Source organism: Sapajus apella, unplaced genomic scaffold (genome assembly GCF_009761245.1).
Source record: "Sapajus apella isolate SASKATOON/1434 unplaced genomic scaffold, GSC_monkey_1.0 scaffold1192, whole genome shotgun sequence".
Taxonomy (NCBI): domain Eukaryota; kingdom Metazoa; phylum Chordata; class Mammalia; order Primates; family Cebidae; genus Sapajus; species Sapajus apella.
Genome location: NW_022438118.1, coordinates 1 through 18,503, shown reverse-complemented (window position 1 = coordinate 18,503; position 18,503 = coordinate 1). Strand labels below are relative to the sequence as shown.

General features: G+C 51.5%; 2 protein-coding genes across 9 annotated transcripts; one reads left to right on the top strand and one right to left on the bottom strand.

Annotated features, from left to right (window-relative positions):
* Positions 1 to 52: 52 nt before the first annotated feature.
* On the top strand, positions 53 to 5,864 carry GPAT2 (glycerol-3-phosphate acyltransferase 2, mitochondrial). 6 transcript variants are annotated; one of them, XM_032272847.1, is made up of 15 exons: positions 53 to 359; positions 671 to 770; positions 868 to 1,080; positions 1,499 to 1,621; positions 1,791 to 1,873; positions 2,206 to 2,324; positions 2,973 to 3,043; positions 3,120 to 3,378; positions 3,461 to 3,609; positions 3,798 to 3,875; positions 4,365 to 4,498; positions 4,579 to 4,697; positions 4,780 to 4,845; positions 5,091 to 5,146; positions 5,541 to 5,849. In XM_032272847.1, the coding sequence occupies exons 1-15, from the start codon at positions 184 to 186 to the stop codon at positions 5,655 to 5,657; spliced, it is 1,863 nt and encodes a 620-aa protein (XP_032128738.1). In that variant the 5' UTR covers positions 53 to 183; the 3' UTR covers positions 5,658 to 5,849. The 6 variants fall into 6 exon arrangements, with proteins under 6 accessions (XP_032128738.1, XP_032128737.1, XP_032128735.1 ...); XM_032272842.1 differs by lacking the exon at positions 4,579 to 4,697 and having other exon boundaries at positions 54 to 359; positions 4,365 to 4,496; positions 5,541 to 5,864; XM_032272846.1 differs by lacking the exons at positions 4,365 to 4,498; positions 4,579 to 4,697 and having other exon boundaries at positions 3,138 to 3,378; positions 5,541 to 5,864.
* LOC116546656 (fumarylacetoacetate hydrolase domain-containing protein 2A) lies at positions 4,420 to 16,645 on the bottom strand. Of its 3 annotated transcripts, none has more exons than XM_032272848.1 (8): positions 16,378 to 16,645; positions 13,276 to 13,526; positions 11,921 to 12,137; positions 8,521 to 8,580; positions 8,080 to 8,242; positions 6,571 to 6,679; positions 6,349 to 6,436; positions 4,420 to 5,140 (listed from the first exon to the last, which is right to left on the bottom strand). In XM_032272848.1, exons 2-8 carry the CDS (start codon positions 13,518 to 13,520, stop codon positions 4,985 to 4,987), a joined length of 1,038 nt encoding a protein of 345 aa, XP_032128739.1. In that variant the 5' UTR covers positions 13,521 to 13,526; positions 16,378 to 16,645; the 3' UTR covers positions 4,420 to 4,984. The 3 variants fall into 3 exon arrangements, with proteins under 3 accessions (XP_032128739.1, XP_032128740.1, XP_032128742.1); XM_032272849.1 differs by lacking the exon at positions 16,378 to 16,645 and adding an exon at positions 16,225 to 16,350; XM_032272851.1 differs by lacking the exon at positions 4,420 to 5,140 and adding an exon at positions 5,979 to 6,207 and having other exon boundaries at positions 16,488 to 16,643.
* Between the last annotated feature and the right edge of the window lie 1,858 nt (positions 16,646 to 18,503).

Sequence of the window (18,503 nt, the reverse complement as noted above, 5' to 3'; positions counted from 1 at the left end):
CTTCCTCTAATGTCTTTTCATCATGGTCTTAACAAACATTACGTCAGTGCGTCAGTGCAGTTACCTTAGAAGTTTTGTAAAGGCTCCTTTGCTTTTGGAAATGTGCCCAGAGGAAGAACTCTTCAGCTGAACCCTCCCTCCCTCCGGGGGTGCCCTGGGTTTTTGGCTGCTTGTATCCTCAGAATGGGGCAGGCTGGCACTTCCCTCTGGCTCTCCCTGGAGCAGGGCTCACCGCTTGTCCTCCTCTCTACTCACAAAACCCTCCTGGATGGGATCCTGCTGCCCTTTGTGCTGCTCTCCCAGGGCCTGGGTGTGCTCTGTGTGGCCTGGGACTCCCGTGTCTGCTCCCCTGCCCTCAGGTTAAAACCTTGTGTCTGTGGACACACATGGGAGAAATTGCAGGCTGGGGTCGGGTGTGTATTGGGGTGTGTTGGCGGCAGCTCCCTGCCAAAGTCCCTCTTCCTGGCTTCTCTGTTCCCAGCCACACAGCAGTTTAGCCTGTGGGGCTTAGATGGAGGGGTCAGCCACAGGCCCTAGGGCCATGGCTTTGCCTCAGGGTATTCAAGTAGGACACAGTCTATTCCTGGTGGAGCTGAGACTCTTGCTAGCTCTTTATTCATTCTCATCTTCAGAGCCCCTTGCCTTATCAGGCTTGCCCTATGTCCCACAGAGCTCTGCTGAGGAAGCTTGGGGGGCTTTTCCTGCCCTCAGAGGCCAACCTCTCCCTGGACAGCTCTGAGGGGCTCCTTGCAAGGGCTGTGGTCCAGGTGGTGAGTGCCCCCAGTGGTTATGTATGGGCCAGGCTAAGGGGACAGGGATCTGCTTCTGCACTGGCCTTAACACCCCTTCTGTCCCCTCCTATTCCAGGTCATAGAGCAGCTGCTGGTCAGTGGGCAGCCCCTGCTCATCTTCCTGGAGGAACCTCCTGGGACCCTGGGGCCACAGCTGTCAGCCCTGGGCCAGGCTTGGCTGGGATTTGTGGTAAGGGCGGTCCAGGTGGGCATCATCCCAGATACTCTGCTGGTACCAGTGGCTGTCACCTATGATGTGGTTCCGGATGCACCGTGTGAAATATACCATGTGAAAATGTGAGACCTTCCAGCCCCTTGGGCAGAGGCTGATAAGGCAAGGGGCCCTTAGGTGGACACCAGTTCCAGAGAGAAGGCACAATATTGTGTCCTGTGGCTAAGTCCCTCTTAGAGCTGCAGGGGCTTCAAAGGAATCATCCCTATAGTCATCTTACAGCACCTGCCAGGGCCATTACCATCTTCTCATTTTATCCTCTGAAGACCTTGATAGGGAGAGATTTTCCCTGTTTGATGAAGAAAAAAGGAACTTGGGGAGGGCAAGGTCATGCACCAGTGCGGCCTGAGATAAAACTGAGCAGGCTGGGACCTGAGGATACCCCTGGAGAGCAGGATGGGGTGGGCAGCCCTGATGTCCACCTGAGAGCAGTGCCCCCAGTCAGCCTGTACAGTTATCCTCTCCCTCCTTGCAGGCCTCAGCCCCCCTCGGGCTGTGGACAGGAGCTCTGGCTGTCCTGCGGAGCCTCTGCAGCCACTTGGGCTGCAGCCGTCAGATCTGCTCCCGGGTACACCTAGCTCAGCCCTTCTCCCTGCAGGTATGGAGCCAGCTGGGGATGGCTGGGAGTACCTGGGGGTCTGTCCTGGGCCTCCTGGCAGCCTGGCCCTCAAAGCCACTGCAGGGATAGCCTTGCTTACTTCCAGTGGGCTGTAGGCAAGTCTCCTGGTTGGCCAGAGCAGATCACTTAATAGCCTTGTCCTGGGCAGGAATACACCATCAGTGCCAGAAGCTGCTGGGGCAGCAGGCAGACCCTGGAGCAGCTACTGCAACCCATCGTGCTGGGCCAATGGTAGGGGCAAGGGAGCGTGCGGTCTCAGGGGCGAGGCAAGCAACCCATCATGAGCATCAGCTTATGTATCCTCCATAGACACAAACACACTAGCAGCCCTCCCTCACCAAATATCCTGGGGTGATCTAGAATAGTTCCAGGCACTCGCCTTGCTAACAGTCTGAGTGTGGGAAATGGCAGAGAGGCCTGGAAGGGGCTGGGGTTTATAAATGCTATCTTCCGTCCTGGGACTGCGATGGGGGATACACCCTCACCTTTCAGAAAGCCCTGGGCTTCCTCACAACTGTTTTTAGGTTGGTGCCTTTATTCTGTGATCTCTGTCTCTGTCCCAGTACTGCTGTCCCAGACACTGAGAAGGAGCAGGGGTGGACCCCTATAATTGGGCCCCTCCTGGCCCTCAAGGAAGAGGACCAGCTCCTGGTCAGGAGACTGAGCCATCATGTCCTGAGTGGTGAGGGTGAACCAGATCTGGGCCTTTGGGGGTGGGTCCCTGAACTGTCCCCTCTCTCTGGGTCAGCCAGTGTCCAGGGTCCTTCTTTCCAAGTGAGGGTCTGCACCTGAGCTGCCCTCCTTCTATGGGACCTCGGGGATATCTGAAGAATAATGGAACCCTCCTCCTGCAGGAGGAGCAGGGCAGCCAGGGGCGGTATGAGGGAGCAGTTAATTGCATGGACACAGATGATGGCCTGAGCACAGGAGGCTGCAGCTGCTTCCCAAGGCCACACCCAGCCCTGCCTTCTGAGCAGTCTCCCTAGCTGTGGATGGGGATGGTGTTAACTGAATGGAATGATACGTGTAGGGGGCTTAGCACAGCGTCTGTGCAGAGGGCCCTTACAGGGAGATCCATCAGTTATCTTTTCTAGTGCCCCTGTCGTGGTGGAGGCTGTGGGTTGGTGTGTGGGCCCCATGATGAGACCCAGGGAAGAGCCCCCAGGTCCTGGCCTGGCTCTCTGCCTCTGTGTGATAAATTCATTGCTCTGGGCATATGTTGCCCCTCCCTGGGGTGGAGTGGGGATGTCTGATAATGGAGGGACCAGGCTGCTGGGCCTCAATGCCTGACCAGCATCTCCACCCGCTGTCCTGCCTCGCCCTACCCCAGCCAGTGTGGCGAGCTCTGCCGTGATGAGCACAGCCATCATGGCGACGCTGCTGCTCTTCAAGCACCAGAAGGTAGGGGGTACAATATGGTGGGGACCTCAGTGGGCGGGGTGTGGCCCTCCTGCTCAGCCCTGCTCTGCCCACCCAGGGCGTGTTCCTGTCGCAGCTCCTGGGGGAGTTCTCCTGGCTGACGGAGGAGATACTGTTGCGTGGCTTTGATGTAGGCTTCTCTGGTCAGCTGCGGAGCCTGCTGCAGCACACACTGAGTCTGCTGCGGGCACATGTGGCCCTGCTACGCATCCGCCAGGGGGACTTGCTAGTGGTGCCGCGGCCTGGCCCAGGCCTCGCGCACCTGGCACGGCTGAGTGCTGAGCTGCTGCCCGTCTTCCTGAGTGAGGCTGTGGGTGGTGAGTCTTGAGGGGTAGGTGGGATGTGTGTGCAGGTGTTAAGGGAGCAGCTCCTTCCTCATAACAGTCCCTCCTCACCCAGCCTGTGCGGTGCGGGGGCTGCTGGTAGGCAGAGTGCCGCCCCAGGGACCCTGGGAGCTGCAGGGCATAGAGCTGCTGAGCCAGAACGAGCTGTACCGCCAGATCCTGCTGCTGATGCACCTGCTGCCACAAGAGCTGCTGCTCCTGCAGGTCAGGCCTCCCCTACGGCCCACTTGGTCCTAGGCCTTCGCCTCTTGGTGGTAGGAATGGCCATCCCTGCCCAAGCACCACCTCTGAAGTCTCCAGGGTGGTAGGTCTGGCCTTGCCCTGCCTTTGGCTAGGCCCCTGCCCATGTGCTTGGCTCGCCTGAGGCTACATGGGTCCCTTTTTCTCCCTAGCCCTGCCAGTCTTCCTACTGTTATTGTCAGGAGGTGCTGGACCGGCTCATCCAATGTGGGCTCCTGGTTGCTGAGGAGGTAGGCAGGGCTGTTGGAGACAAGACCCCTGCCTGGGGCCTGGCCTCCTCCAGCCTCCCACCCTGAGTGCCAGCTGCCACAGGCTCCTTCTCTGCCCTGTGTGTGCTGTGGGGGTGGGAAGCCCCTGGCCTTGCAGTGGGGAAGCCTAGCTTGCACCTCTGCGCCCTGGGCCTTGGGATATGGCCACCTATGCCCTGGGTGCGTGTATGTGTCTCTGGACAGCACTGGCATGTGTGCCTCTGAATTCCCCTGCATACCTCCTGTTCCGCAAGTTTCTTGGCCACAGGGCTGCGGCTGTTGAGGGAGGGTGTTCACTTTCTCTGACTCTGCAAGTTGGCCCAGCAGGTGCTGTGGTGTGGCATGGCTCTGGGCATCCTTTTGGGCACTCCAGATCTGGTTTTACTGGATTCACCTGCATGTACCTGGTCTGGGGGTGTAGGGTTGATCCCTGGCCAGCTTGTCAGAGAACAATGGTTCCACGGCCCCCAGACCCCTGGCTCCCGAGCAGCCTGTGACACAGGGCGACAGCGAATGAGCAGAAAGCTGCTGTGGAAACCGAGTGGGGACTTTACTGATAGTGACAGTGATGACTTCGAAGAGGCCGAGGGCTGGTACTTCAGGGTGTGTTGGAAGAAGTGGCCCCTGGAGGGAGGTGGTAGGGAGGCTGTGGGGAGCTGCACTCACCCTGACCTGTCCCCTCCAGCTCAGAGCAGTTGCGCTGCCCAGACTTCTTTCTTTCCCTCTGCCGCCTGCTCAGCCCACTGCTCAAGGCTTTCACACAGGCTGCTGCCTTCCTCTGCCAGGGCCAGCTGCCTGATACTGGTGAGGCCCTTCTTCCTTTGCAGTCCTCAAGGCAGGCTCTGTCTGTGTGGGGCCCCAGGTCTAGGTCTTCTCTCTTCCGCAGAGTCTGGCTACACAAAGCAGCTGTTTCAGTTGCTCCAGGCCACCGCCCAGAAAGAAGGGATCTTTGGTGAGTACCAAGCAGTCAGCCAAGGCTCCTGGAGGCAATGGTGTGTTTGCTGATGGCTGCTGCCCCCTGACGGACAGTGACAGCCCACTCTAGGAATGAGAGCTGCAAAGTATAGAGGGTCTTCTGTCCAGTCTGAACTCTATCCCTCCCTGGGCTCCTTCTTTAAACAAGAGGAGGAGAGAAGCATGTGCCCAGTGACTCCTTGTCCTCCCGACCTAAAGCCTTCACTTCTGTCTTCTTTCCAGAGTGTGTGGACCCAAAGCTCGCCATCAGGGCTATCTGGACCTTCAGAGACCTAGGGGTATGATGAACCAATGTCACCATCTTCCTGTCCTCCTGCTCCCACCCCGATAGAGCTGTTCAGGAAAACCCAGCTATGTCCCCACCACCCCACAGGGCTGGCCTGATGGTGCCTCATTAAGACCATGGGGTTTACCTGATGTCTTCCAGCAACAGATGTGGTGATGGGTTGGAGAGGGTGGAATGGTTTTTCTGCCTCTTGGTCTCCCAAATCACTGGCTCATCCTTCTAGGTGAGGTATTGGGGCTGCTTTGAGGCAGTATTTGCACTTAAACACTGAGGCCTGAGGGGCCAGAGGTCTCAAGACAGCTTTCTGGGGGACAGGCCTGGCCCCTGGGCCCTGTGGACACAGTCCCTGTGGTGAGGGCACTCACGGCCCATCTTCCATGGCCCAGGTTCTGCAGCAGATACCGAGACCTGCAGGCCCCAGGCTCCACCTGTCTTCTACTTTTGCCAGCCAGGACAATCAGGAAAAACTAGAACAGTTCTTCCGGCAGTTCATTTGTAGCTAGAACTGTGAGGTGGAGCCTGTGCTGAGACTTCTCAGCTCCAGAACACAGCTGTGTCCTAGAGCCAGAAGAGAGACAGGAGGCTGCAAACCCTTACCTGGTCTATAAAATCATTGAGGCTTGGTTGTCCCTTGCCATTTCTTGTTTTCTCCCTCCTTTGATATAATAAACAAGAAGACTGGGCGTGTTGTCTTTTCCCAAGCCCCGCAGTATCTTTTTGGCATACGTGTATATGTGTATTTGCTTTCTTTCCCACAAAAGTGCCCCCACTTGTCCCATGAAACAAAGCCCAAAAGAAGACAAACAGTAGTAGAAGCCAAATGGCTGCTTTGGCCTAAAGAGTTTATTGAAGAGAGTTTTTTTCCTCCCTTCTACCTAGAAGAAGAGGCTTGCAGGGCTGACCCCTGCCCACCTGGCATTGGGCCTTTCCCTGGGCTAGGCTGAGTGGGAGCAGATGCCCCTCCTATGTTGAGGGCCTGTGCAGGATCCATCACACCACCTTGTTGATGATGACACCTAGTTCTTCAATCTCACACTGGACTTCATCCCCCTTCTGCAACAGAGCAGGAGGCCGTGAAGGGGTCAGCCCTTCTGTCAGACACACATACATACATGCCAGCCTGTACTTCTCCAGTCTCAGCCAAGCCTGCCAGGCCTTTGGGGCCTTTGCTCTCTTTCCTTTTCACTAACCTACCTTGAGAAAGACAGGAGGTTTCCTGAATACACCAACACCTGGGGGGGTCCCAGTTAGGATGACATCCCCTGGGTAAAAGGTGACAAACCTGGAGAAAAGCAAGAGGACCCGGTGAAACCAGGGGCTGACTGAGGTGGCCACAGCCAAGGGTGGAGGGCTCGCATCTGCCTCCACATGTGTGGCAGATGAAGCAGGGCTGGCAGGACAGGCCCTGTCACTCACTGGGAGACCCAGGCTATCAGCTCTTCTGTCTTGAACACCATCTGGTTGGTGTTGCTGCTCTGGACCACTTCCCCATTCACTCGGCAGCAGATCTTTAAGTTGTGTGGATCTGAAATGCAAAATGGTACCTTGGAATTATCCCTTTTCCCCCCTCAAACCCCCCATATTTCAAAAACACAACTGTACGGGGCCTTCATGACTTGCCAGGTGAAAAGGCTTTGTGCCTACACTGACTCAGTGCTCTACATTAGAACTTTCTGATAGACATTGGCCTTCTCAGGCCTCCCTGTATTCCCACCAAGAGCACCAGGCAGTAGTCACTTGGATGAGTTAAGAGGATATTCCAGACTCTGAAGGGGGAGAAAAAAATGGCTAGGGTTTTTGTCTTGGAAAAAAAAAAGGGGGCATCTGTCTACAGTATAGGATGACACTTGTAGATACAAAGATGACTTGGCAGGGCCAAGTGTGGTGGCTCATGCCTGTCATCACAGCACTTTAGGAGGCCAGGGCAGGCGAGGACTGATTAAGCTAAGGAGTTCAAAACCAGCCTTGGGAATGTAGTGAAATAATAAAAACAGCCAGGCGTGGTGGTGCATGCCTGTAGTCCCAACTACTCAGGAGGGTGAGGTGGGAAGTTTGCTTGAGCCCTGGAGGTTGAGGCCTCAGTGAACTGAGATTGCACCACTGCACTCCAGCCTGGGTGACACAGAGACCCTACCACAAAAACAAAACAAAACAAAAAGACTCAACATTGATAGGGCAGTGAGGTAATGGCGCGAGCAGGGAGTGAAGCCTCGTGTGCTGGAAGCTGGTGGGGGATGGCTTACCGTGAGAGCATCCTGGCTAACCAGCGCTTTTAACTGTTTTGCTGCTGGCCTTTGTGTTCTACCCTCTTAAGTAGAGCAGCTGAAACACAATTTAACTTTGCCAAGGACTCTGCACGGGGTGCTGTGGGGCACTGAGCTTTTCAGCATCCCGGCAAGGCTGGCCCACATGGAAATCCCCCACCTCCACCACGGTTGTGGATGGCTGTGCGTTAGAGGATACGCTCTGCTCTCTGGACCACTGCCTCTGTCCTGGCGCGCCCTCCTCACTGTGTGGTCAGTGCTGTTTCCACAGTGGCTGGGTGAGTCCCATTGGCTCTCATCTCCTGTACTGCGGAAAATGACTGGCCTTGCGATAGCTGTGCTCCATGATGCTCAACTTAAAGGTTGTTCCAGATGGTGGCAGCCACAGGAAGCCTGATCCACCCATCAGCTCGGAGTTCTTTGTAATTTACTTCATGCATGCAGTTTCATATCCTCTGCAGTCAAGTTCCCTCTAGGGGGCTTGGGAAGGAAGCCCATGGGAGACCTCATGGCTTGGGATAAGAGACTTGCCCTGTATGGAGTCAGCAGTGAAAGGGCAGCCAGGGAGGGCAGGTGCACAAGTACTGAACCCACACTCCTCCCTGGAGTGCTGTTCATCTGTGCAGTGGTAGGCACAAGGGGGCAAGAACCAAGAACCTACCTGCTACACTGTCCTTGGTCACCAAGGCAGGGCCCAGAGGGCAGAAGGTGTCGAAGGTTTTTCCCAGCAGCCACTGTTTCCCATTGCGTCTCATTTGCCAGTCACGGGCACTCACGTCATGAGCCACAGTGAAGCCGGCCACATGGGCCATGGCATCTGTGGCCTATGGGGGCAGGGGATTTGGCCATACAGGAGGTGAGATCACGGGTGACACCAACCCCTATAGCAAAGGATCTCAAAGCCGTTATCCCATGTTAGTAGCCAGAGCCAGTCGAAGGTGGGTGAAGGGCAAGGCAGCGTCAGGGAGCAAGGAGGCTGACCGCTTCCTAGTGTCAGGGACAGCTGGCACTCGTGTGTTGGTGAGTGAGGTCAGCATTAGGAGAGGCAGCAGCTGGGGCTTCTGCTGCACTCTAGCCTGGGAGCCCACCCTTTCCACCTCACCTTGATGTGCTTGCCTTTCTTTCCAATGACTACAGCCAGCTCCACTTCCCAGTCTACCTCCTGTAGGGTGGGAGAGGAGCAATGAGCTGCAGTGGCCTCTGGGCCCATTATTGATGCTGGAAGGCTGCACACCGTGGATCTCTGTCAGTATGGCTTGGCTGCCAGCCCATGTTTGCCATCACTATGAACCAGAGCCACGTGAATGACAAGGGAGGTGTGACTTATAGACCCATACATTCATTTTGGGCAGTGGCAGGCAGCGTCATGGGATGCAGGCACAGGTCCCCACCCCACTGTGACTGCAGAAGAGCAACACGTGTGTCCAGGGGTCTGAGTTTAAGTCACTCTGGATACCTGCAACAAAGGATAAATATGAAGTAATACCACCTAGCAATATGTCACTGCACTGTCTGTCAGGCACTATTCTAAGTGCTTTAATGTATTAACTCACTTTAGTAAAAAAAAGATTGACATTCCACAAAGGACTTGAATAAGCAATTCATAAAAAGGTAATACACATGGCCACAAAACATGAAGAAATACTCAGCCTCTTCCATAGTCCATAAAGTACAACTACAAAATAGATATAATTTGGCTTTTAAAATTGGCATCTCTTTCTAATAATACGCAGAGTTGGTATAAGTAAGTATACCTGACATCCAGATGTTGGTCTCTAATACCATGCCCTACTTAGAAGCACTGAGTTCCTGGGGGAAACAGCTAATTCTAGGTCCAAGACAGACAGTACATGATGAGACTGGAACATCTTAGCCAGAAAGCAAGGATATATTAAAAGTGGTGGGGATGGAATCAACTTAATGGCCCCTCACCAGCCAAACTGAGGTCATCTAAAGAATGTAAATGATGAATTTCAAACAACTGAGTAAAAACAAAAATCATGAATTCACAGTGATACTGAAGACACAGAAATGAAATGGACGGAGGCAGCTTTTCTGCATAGAAGAATGCTAGCCAATAAAAACATAAGGCATGATTTAGAAAAGTCATTGTTCTTCTGGGCCTGGTGCAGTGGCTCATATCTGTCATCCCAGCACGTTGGGAGGCCGAGGTGGGGGGATCACCTGAGGTCAAGAGTTCAAGACCAGCCTGGCCAACATGGTGAAACCCTGTCTCTACTAAAAATAAAAAAAAAATTAGCCAGGTAAGGTGGTACATGCCTGTAATCCCAGCTACTTGGAAGGCTGAGGCAGGAGAATCACTTGAACCCAGGAGGCTGAGGTTGCAGTGAGCGCAGATCATGCCACTGTACTCCAACCTGTGCAACAAAGTGAGACTCCATCTTAGAAAAACAACAAAAAGGTCATTGTTCTCTAACCCTCAGCGCAATAATAGATACAGTAAGGACGACCACAGGATCCCTGGATGAGAAGCTATGGGGCAGTAAGATAGTTATGTGATCTCAAACTACCACCCATAGATTGCTTATTAATTATAAAAATGGAAATGCATCTTCACAATGGAGGGATCTAGTGAATGTCAGGTAAACCAAGTGGCCAAATTCTGGGATGGCTGACATGAGCTTCCCAGTGGAATGTAATAGGAAATGTACATCTCTATAGACCTCTTGATAAAAATGCTTACCCTGACACTTATCATGAAGGAACAACCAGACAAACCCAGGGTGTGAAACGCGCTATGAGACAACTGGACTCTTCAAGGAAACGGCAGGGAGGATTGTTTGAGGTCAGGAGTTGGCAAACCATGGCCAGCTCATGGTCTGCTATAATAAAGTTGGATTGTAAACCCATCATTCATTTCTGTATCATCCCTGGTGGTTTTCATACTACAGCAGCAGAGTTCAATTGCTGCAGAAGAGACGATATGACACTCACAGCCTAATATTTACGAATTGGCCCTTAATATGGTTTCGCTGTTTCTCCACCCAAATCTCATCTTGTAGCTCCCATAATTCCAACGTGTTGTGGGAGGGACTTGGTGGGAGATGACTGAATCATTGGGGCAGGTCTTTACCATGCTGTTCTTGTGATAGTGAATGTGAGTCTCATGAGATTTGATGGTTTTAAAAATGGGAGTTTCTCTGCACAAGCTCTTTTTCTGCCTGCTGCCATCCATGTAAGATGTGACTTGCTCCTCCTTGCCTTCTGCCATGATTGTGAGGCTTCCCTAGCCACACAGAACTGTAAGTACAATTAAACCTCTTTCTTTTGTAAATTGCCCAGTCTTGGGTATGTCTTTATCAGCAGCCTGAAAACAGACTAATACAGCCCTTTGTTTGTTTGCAACAAACAAAGTAACAAAATTAAAAGTCATCTTTGGGGCAGTCAGCAGTACTTCCAATTGGGAATTGGGGCAACTGGATTACATATTAAATATTATTTAAGTTAATTTTCTTGGTTGTGATAATGGTGGTATGGTCATGCAAGCCATTGTCATTGTTCTTAGAAGACGCCTATTTAAGTTTTTATGACTAAATTGTCTTAGCATTTGCAAGGTGCTCTCCACCCTATGCCCTGCAAACACACACACACACATGTGTATGTCTGCCATATGGTGGGCAGGGAGAAGGCAAGGGAGAAAGAGCAAATAAGGCCAAATGTTTACAATGAAACCAGGTGAAAAAGTATCTGAGCATTCACTTTATTACTTTCCTAGCTTTTCTATAATTTCCATGACATTTCTAAAATAAAAATTTGAGAGAAAAAGTAACCAGTGTTAGTAAGGGTATATTCACTAATGGTAAATGGGTAAATTGCTTTTACAATTTTTTTTTAAAGGCCAATTTGCAGAATTTTTCAAAAGTTTCGAAAAACTGTCTATACTTTGACATATTTAAATTCTAAGGGTTCATTCAAAAAAATAATAATTAATGGACATACAAAGCATTTAGAAAAGGATGTTTATTGCAACGTTTATTTATAGAAGACAAAAACTGGAAATAACTATCCAGCAGTAAGGTACTTGGGAATATAACTACCCTGTCCAACAGAAAACTCCATGGTAATCTAAAATACGTCAGGGAGAGTATTTAATGACATGAAAAAATGCTTCTGATGCAGTCTTAAGTTAAAGGTAAGTCTATGTACAGTATAAACATATACAGGAGTGGAGAAACACTGGGAAGACAGAAAAAAATTAATATTGTGAGTCCTGGGCAGTGGGAATACGCATGACATAATTTTTTAATGTTTATCTCTATTTTATTAATTTTCTACAATGAAGGTGTATTGCTTTTGTAATTGGGAAAACATGTACCTTAACTTTATTTCCAAGGCCAGTGTTATTACTGTGTGTATAATCGCCTAGAGTTTCTGTTGAATACACTGCTGAGTGAGAGGTGGCTCCAGTAGGCTGAATACTGAGCTCAGAACGCCCTTCTGGTGGGCCCAGTGACTAGGGAGAGCAGTGGGGAGGCACTGACCTGGCTCTCTGGTGGGAGGACCACTTCGTCATAGGGCCCCACGATGGAGCTGGCAAACTTGCTGAAGATGATGGGCTCCTTGGGCACAGGCACGTTCTGTTCTTTGCAGTGGTCCACATAATTCATGCCCACACACACCACCTTATCTGGTCGCGTGACTGGAGCCAGGAAGGTTACCTCCGACCGTGGTAGGACTGGCAACTGGGCAGCCAAGGCTCTGTAGAGACCAGAGCAAGTGAGACGGTCTGGCTGGGAACAGGTTGCAAATCCCGGGCAGGCTGGGCAGATCCTGCAGCAGCTACAGGTTTTTCTTTTTGAAATGATTTCCTAGCTCTATCAACCATCAGAGTCAGTGTGAAAATCAAGCCCAGCTATTGTCCTTTGATATCAGAGCAGGGCTGTTATTTATCCAGTGTTGATTTCCTCTTCCCCTTAGGTAACTCTTGTCCATGTAAGAGAATTCAAAAGATGCAAATTGGAATACATGGAAAGGTTTCCCTTTCTGGTTACCCCATTCCCCTGGCTCTTTATTGCTACTCTATGGATATTCTTTTCGAACCCTTTTGTATGCAAATGATAGCACATTATTTACATTAAAAAAAAAAAAAAACAACTGATTTTGGAGATCTCTCCTTAACAATATGTAACAATACATAGAAAGCATCCCCTTTTTTTCTTGTGGCTGCATGTTACTGCTCTACAGAGATATACCCAAGTCCCTAATGAGGGGCATGGAGGTTGTTTCCAATCTTTGCAGAATATGGCAATATGGGAACATACAGTTAATGATACTGTGGGCTTTTCCCACTTTAACAGATGAAAATGACATCTTTAGAGTGTTTTTAATTTACTGTTCAACTCCTTAGACCAGATTCTACAGGGCTCCAGGCTTCAGGGACACTCTCACCTAATCTAGTCCAAACCCAGGAACAATTGTATTGTAGAAAACCTCTTTGCAGTCCTCTCTCCTTGCAGGATCCAGGAGTCTAAATCACTCCCCTAGCTGCATAAGATGCCTTTTAGGACCCCTAGACCCAGACCTGTTAGTCAAGGACTCCACTCCCAGAGGAGGCAGTATGATGAAATATAGAGTCCTGGTTCCAGCACCAAATGTATGGCCTTGCGTGGTTAATCACCTCCCCTAGGCCTCAGTTTTCCCCTCTGAAAACTGAAGATGTTGTTATATAAGATTTCTAAGCATCTTTAAAGAGAACAGGTGGGAAAGGAAAGTGGGGTTACTCTGAACACTTCCAAAAGAGCTACTTGTTGGTGCCATTTCCCAGAGCAGGGATGGGGCGGGAGGGTGCAGGGGGACCAGGGCAGCTGCTTCAGGGCGATGCTGCCCCCTTACTTACCTTCTTGCTACTGACAGGGTGGCTTCTCCCTGCTCAAGGAATGGTATCATTGTTTTGGGGAGTGTGGGGTCAAAGGCATTGAGGTTGATAACTCCTCCACCATTCCCTGTTTCCAGGCCCAAATGAGGTCCCACCAGGTGGGGTGCCTGGAACTGCACTAGTCTCATGTCTCTGGATGGTTGAAAGGGCCACTTCTGAGCCTGCAGCAGAGCTGTGAGCAACCTGCTTCTACCGGAGACCAGCATCAGAGCCTGCAAAGAAAAAAGCAGGATCCATGAGACGGAGGATGCCAGAGCCATCATCAGGATCCCTGAAATTCCTAGGGCTATAGCCCAAGGCCCTCTGCCCCATCAACTGTTCCCTGCATACCACATGGGAGTGGTCCAGGCTTGTATTTTACCCTGCTGTACTTCATAAGGTGAAACTTTTCTAGAGGAGCAATTACTATGTGCTAGGCACTAAGTCCCAGGGATTCCAGGGTTCCTTCAACCGCTGCTTTCTGAAAGTTCCCACTGTGCTTGGCTCTGCTGCAGGCATTGGGGAAACAATGTAGCTCAAACTCAGCCCTGCCATTCTCCCTGCAGAGGTCACAGACGTTAACAACTGACCTAAGATTCAGCTATCAGGACTAGTGCTGTGAAGATGATCAGGGGCCCTACTCTTGTCTAGTTTCTTCAGGAAGTGATATGAGCTGAACTGGGCTGAATGAGCAGGACCAGGAATTAGCTGAGTGGCAGCACAGCCTGGGCAAGAGACTGCTGGTAAAATAGGCTTCACAGCGGCCATATGCAGATGATTTTAAACGTTTATTTGTTCCTGTTAACCTCCTACTTAAAATGGTTTCCAATGGTCACATGATCAAGCTAGACCCTTACCAGGCTGTCCCAGTCTTCTAGGAGCAGCGCCTTACCTGCCTCTCCAGATAATTCCTTTCTCCTGATAGAGAACAAGTTGCCTGAGGGAAGAGGTTGCAGACCAAGAGCAGGGTCTGGGCCTGACAGGTATCACTTGCTCATCTCCTCCCTGGGTCCAGGGGACACATCTGTCTCTCTCACTGACTAGCACTGTGCCTGCTGCACAGAAGGTTCTCAGTGACTTTCTGCTGAATGAACAAATGACAGAAGCAGGGCGTTGACTTTTCAATACTTGGGAAAGCTTAGTGTTTGTTAACTTCAGGAGACATGGTTGTGCCTTTCCTCCTCAAATCACCTAGAAAGTATCCACAAGGGCCGGGCATACTGGCTCACGCCTATAATCCCCAGCACTTTGAGAGACTAAGGCGGTTGGATCACTTGAGGTGAGGAGGTCAAGGCCAGCCTGGTCAACATGGTGAAACCCTGTCTCCACTAAAAATACAAAAAATTAGCTGGGAGTGGTGACTGGCACCTGTAATCCCAGCTACTAGGGAGGCTGAGATACAGGAATCGGTTGAACCCTGGAGATGGAAGTTGGAGTGAGCCGAGATCGCAGCACTGCACTCCAGCCTGGATGACAGAGCAAGACTCTATCTCGAAAATAAAAAATAAAAAAATCCACAAGGCTCAGGTCCTGTTTTGAGTCCAAGGCTCCACTTAAACATTAGTTTTTGTTTTGTTCTGAATCCAAGTCTGGCCTCTATTTCTTACCACATGGTAGCTTCCCTAAATGGTTCCTTGCTCTTTCAGCAAAGGTTGGTTGTATAGCCTTTTATGCCCCAAAATGTGGAGGCAGCTGAGCCCCACCCTCTTGGTCCTCACTTGGATGATTCAATCTGCCTTGTTCAGTTAAAGACTCCTTAGACTTAGGTCACCACTGTTGTGGCCCGCCAATCTGACCAGAAAACCGAGGGCTTTGAGTTCCCCACCCTGCTGTCTTACACAAGCACCAACTGTGCCACTGTCAAAAGGCTGTTTGAGCCAAACTGCACACGCTGAGACACTCCACACCCAAAAATAATGGTAACTGCTGCCGCTGAATGCCAACTATTAAGTGCTCTACCTACAATGTCTGATTTAATTTTTGACAATTGTGGAAGATTAGCCCCATGTTATAGATGAAAAAATTAAAGCTTAGCGAGGTTAAGGGATTTGGCCAAGGTTACACAGTCCTAGAGCTAGGAGGGTAAGGAGTTGGGATGTGAATCTAAGCCTAGGTGACATTGAACATTGAAGTCCTTGGTTCAGAAGCTTGAAATGCAAGCAAGAAAATCTAACTTCAGCTCCCATTCCCCCACCAAGGACTTTGTCTTTTTTTTTTTTTTTTTGAGACAAAGTCTCCCTCTGTCACCAAGCTGGAGTGCAGTGGCTGGATCTTGGCTGACCGCAACCTCCACCTCTCGGGTTCAAGGGATTCTCCTGCCTCAGCCTCTGGAACAGCTGGGATTACAAGGATGCACCACCACACCCGGCTAATTTTGTATTTTTAGTAGAGACGGGGTTTCACCATGTTGGCCAGGATGGTCTCCATCTCTTGACCTCGTGATCCACACGCCTTGGCCTCCCAAAGTGATGGGATTACAGGTGTGTGACACCAGCCCCAAGGACATTTTAACCCAGGATGTTGTGGTGAGAAGTGGCGAGCTTCCATAGGAAATCCTTAAAAATTGTGGTTAGAAGTAGGGACCTCCCACAGGGGATCCTCCAGAGGACCTAAGTGCTAACAGCCATGCGTGGGGAAACTACAGGCGCCCTCTGGCGGTTGCCTCAGGGACAAGGCTGGTTATCTACTTTCCAAGAGAACCCCGGGCCACACTGACTGCGCCCTTCCTGACACACATGCAGGTTCATTCCAACCTTACAGCAATCGCCTCAGGTAGAGCGCCCTCATTTTACAGAAGGGGACACTGACTCTCAAAGGGGCGAAGTCACGTGCCCAAGGTACTCGTCAGAAAGTGGCCCTGGGGCTTCTGCAGCAACTGCTATGTCATGCAGCCCGAGCTCAATCCGAGTCCGTAAGCAAAGGGGCGGTGACCTGCGGTGGAAACAGCAGCCTCCATCTTCGAAAGCCTGAGACTGGGGTGTGCACGTCGGATCCCAAACCACAGTCCACTCGCCTGGAACCCGCGCCAGTCCCCCAGTTTCCCTATATGCCCAACTCCGTCCCCGGCAGTTAGTGAGCGCTCACTCATGTCCGTGTGGTCGGTAGCGGCCGGGGACCCGGTTTCAGTTCCGCCTTCCGCGGGAGACCCGTGCCAGGGACACTCTTCTGGCCTGACCCAGCCAGGCCCGTCCTACCTGCGCTATAGGGTTAGGGCTCGCGGGGCCGAAGGTCAAGGGCTGCGGGCGCCTGAGCACTGGCACCAGTGACCGCGGGCAGCCGGCGAACTGCAGCCGCGGTGAACCTTGGGCCACTAGGCCGGCGTACCGGAGCGAGGCGCGGTCGCGTCCCTGTGACGTCACAGGCAATGGGCAATAGCGGGGCGCCAATCCCAGAGGAGCCGGGCCAACGCAGGGCAGGGCGGTTCCGGGCGGTCCTCAGGCTGCTGGCACATCTGGGCCCCAGGCGCTTTCTCAGGAGACCCTCCCTCTCGGAGGGACCCTGCGCTTGCCCTAGCCCGAGAGTGGGCGCTGCCCGAAAGTTTTTCCCTAAACGCCTTGCTGACCTCACCCAGTGTCGGCCCTGCTCTGGGCCTGGCGCCGTTCTCATTGCTGGGGAAAGTGGTGAAGGAGACCAGGGCAGCGTGCTGGGTGGCAGAGATTTGTGGCTTCTGATTGTGACATAGGTCGTTGAGGAGGGGAGGGATGACTGTCCCTGTTTTACTTACGGGGAACTTGGGGCCAGAGCTGTTTTCCCAGGGTGACACAGGCAGCGAGTAGTGGAGCTGGCATTCCTGACGCCAAAGCCCAGCGTTTCCCAGCCTCTCTCAGCAGCCCGGCCTTCACCTGCGCTGCTGGGCGCAGGTGGGGAAGTGGGGAAACGAGGCTACGTCCCCGGCAGAGGGCAGGCACGCAGGGAGCAGCGGCTGAACTCCACAGACAGCTACAGCTGGCTCTTCAGCTGCTGGCTTTGAAGAGTGTGAGGGGCTCTGGGCAAGAGGCCCCCACATTACTCAAGGACCAGATCATCAAGGGGTTTACTTGTCCCACGAAGGAGTCTGTATCTTGTTTAAGTGCACAGGAGACCGCTGGAAGGTCCTTACCGGCGTGCCATGGCCCGACTTGTATTTGAGAAGTTTTTCTCTGGCCACCCCTGTAAGGAAGGAAGGGTGTCTGGGTGAGTGGTGCAGGTGAGAACAATGGTGGTGTGTGGCGGAGAAGGTGAGTGTCCAGAACTGACAGCTCTGGATGACAGGAGGTGGAAGTGGGAAGGACGTCCAAGGCCGACTCCTGGGGTTCTCTAGGCGGGTAGGTGCAGGGCCATTCATGGAGACAGGGCTTCTGGAGGAGCAGCGGGTCTGGGGAGAGGATGGTGAGCTCTGTTTTGCATGGGGCATCCAAAGGGCAATTGCATGGTGGGCACTTGGAGACATGGGTCAGGAGCTTGGGACTTCAGCCTGACTTGCAGAAGGAGGTCACCACAGATATAGAAATGGAACCTGTGGGGGTGGCTGTGACCAGGGGGATGGGCTGAGGAGAACCTGACACAAGCATTTCACTAAGCCATAGCTCCCAAAGACTTTCTGAAAAGGTAAGTTACAGCCTGGAAGAAAATATCTGCAAAGCCTATATTTGATAAAAGACTTGTATCCGGAATATAGAAAGAACACTTAAAAGTCAATAGATAAAATAAAACAATTCAGTTTTTTAAATGGACAAAATATTTGAACAGACTTCACCAAAGAAGACATACAGATAGAAAATTAAGACATGAAAAGATGCTCAACATGATTAATCATCAAGGATATGCAAATTACAAGCACAGTGTGACACCATCTCACACCTACTAGAATGGACAAAGAAGACTGATCCTACCAAGTATTGGTAAGAGTGTGGAGGACCTGGGACTTCTTGTATACTGCTGATGGGATCATAAAATAGTACCACCACGATTGAAAACCATTTGGCAGTGTATGAAGAGAGTTAAACATACACCTACCATATGATCTAGCCATTTCACTTGTGACAATTGACAGTATTGAATTTTACCTTTGTCCTTTGCTCGTAGAAATAGTGAAGTTAAGGAATCCCTCCACTCTGGTTCCAGAAAACACCCTACTGGAAAGAACCAGTGACTTTCCATATAACTTGGATAAGAATCCCAGATGCTCCCTTGTTTATCCATGACCAGGCCAGACGCAGACCCTCTAAATT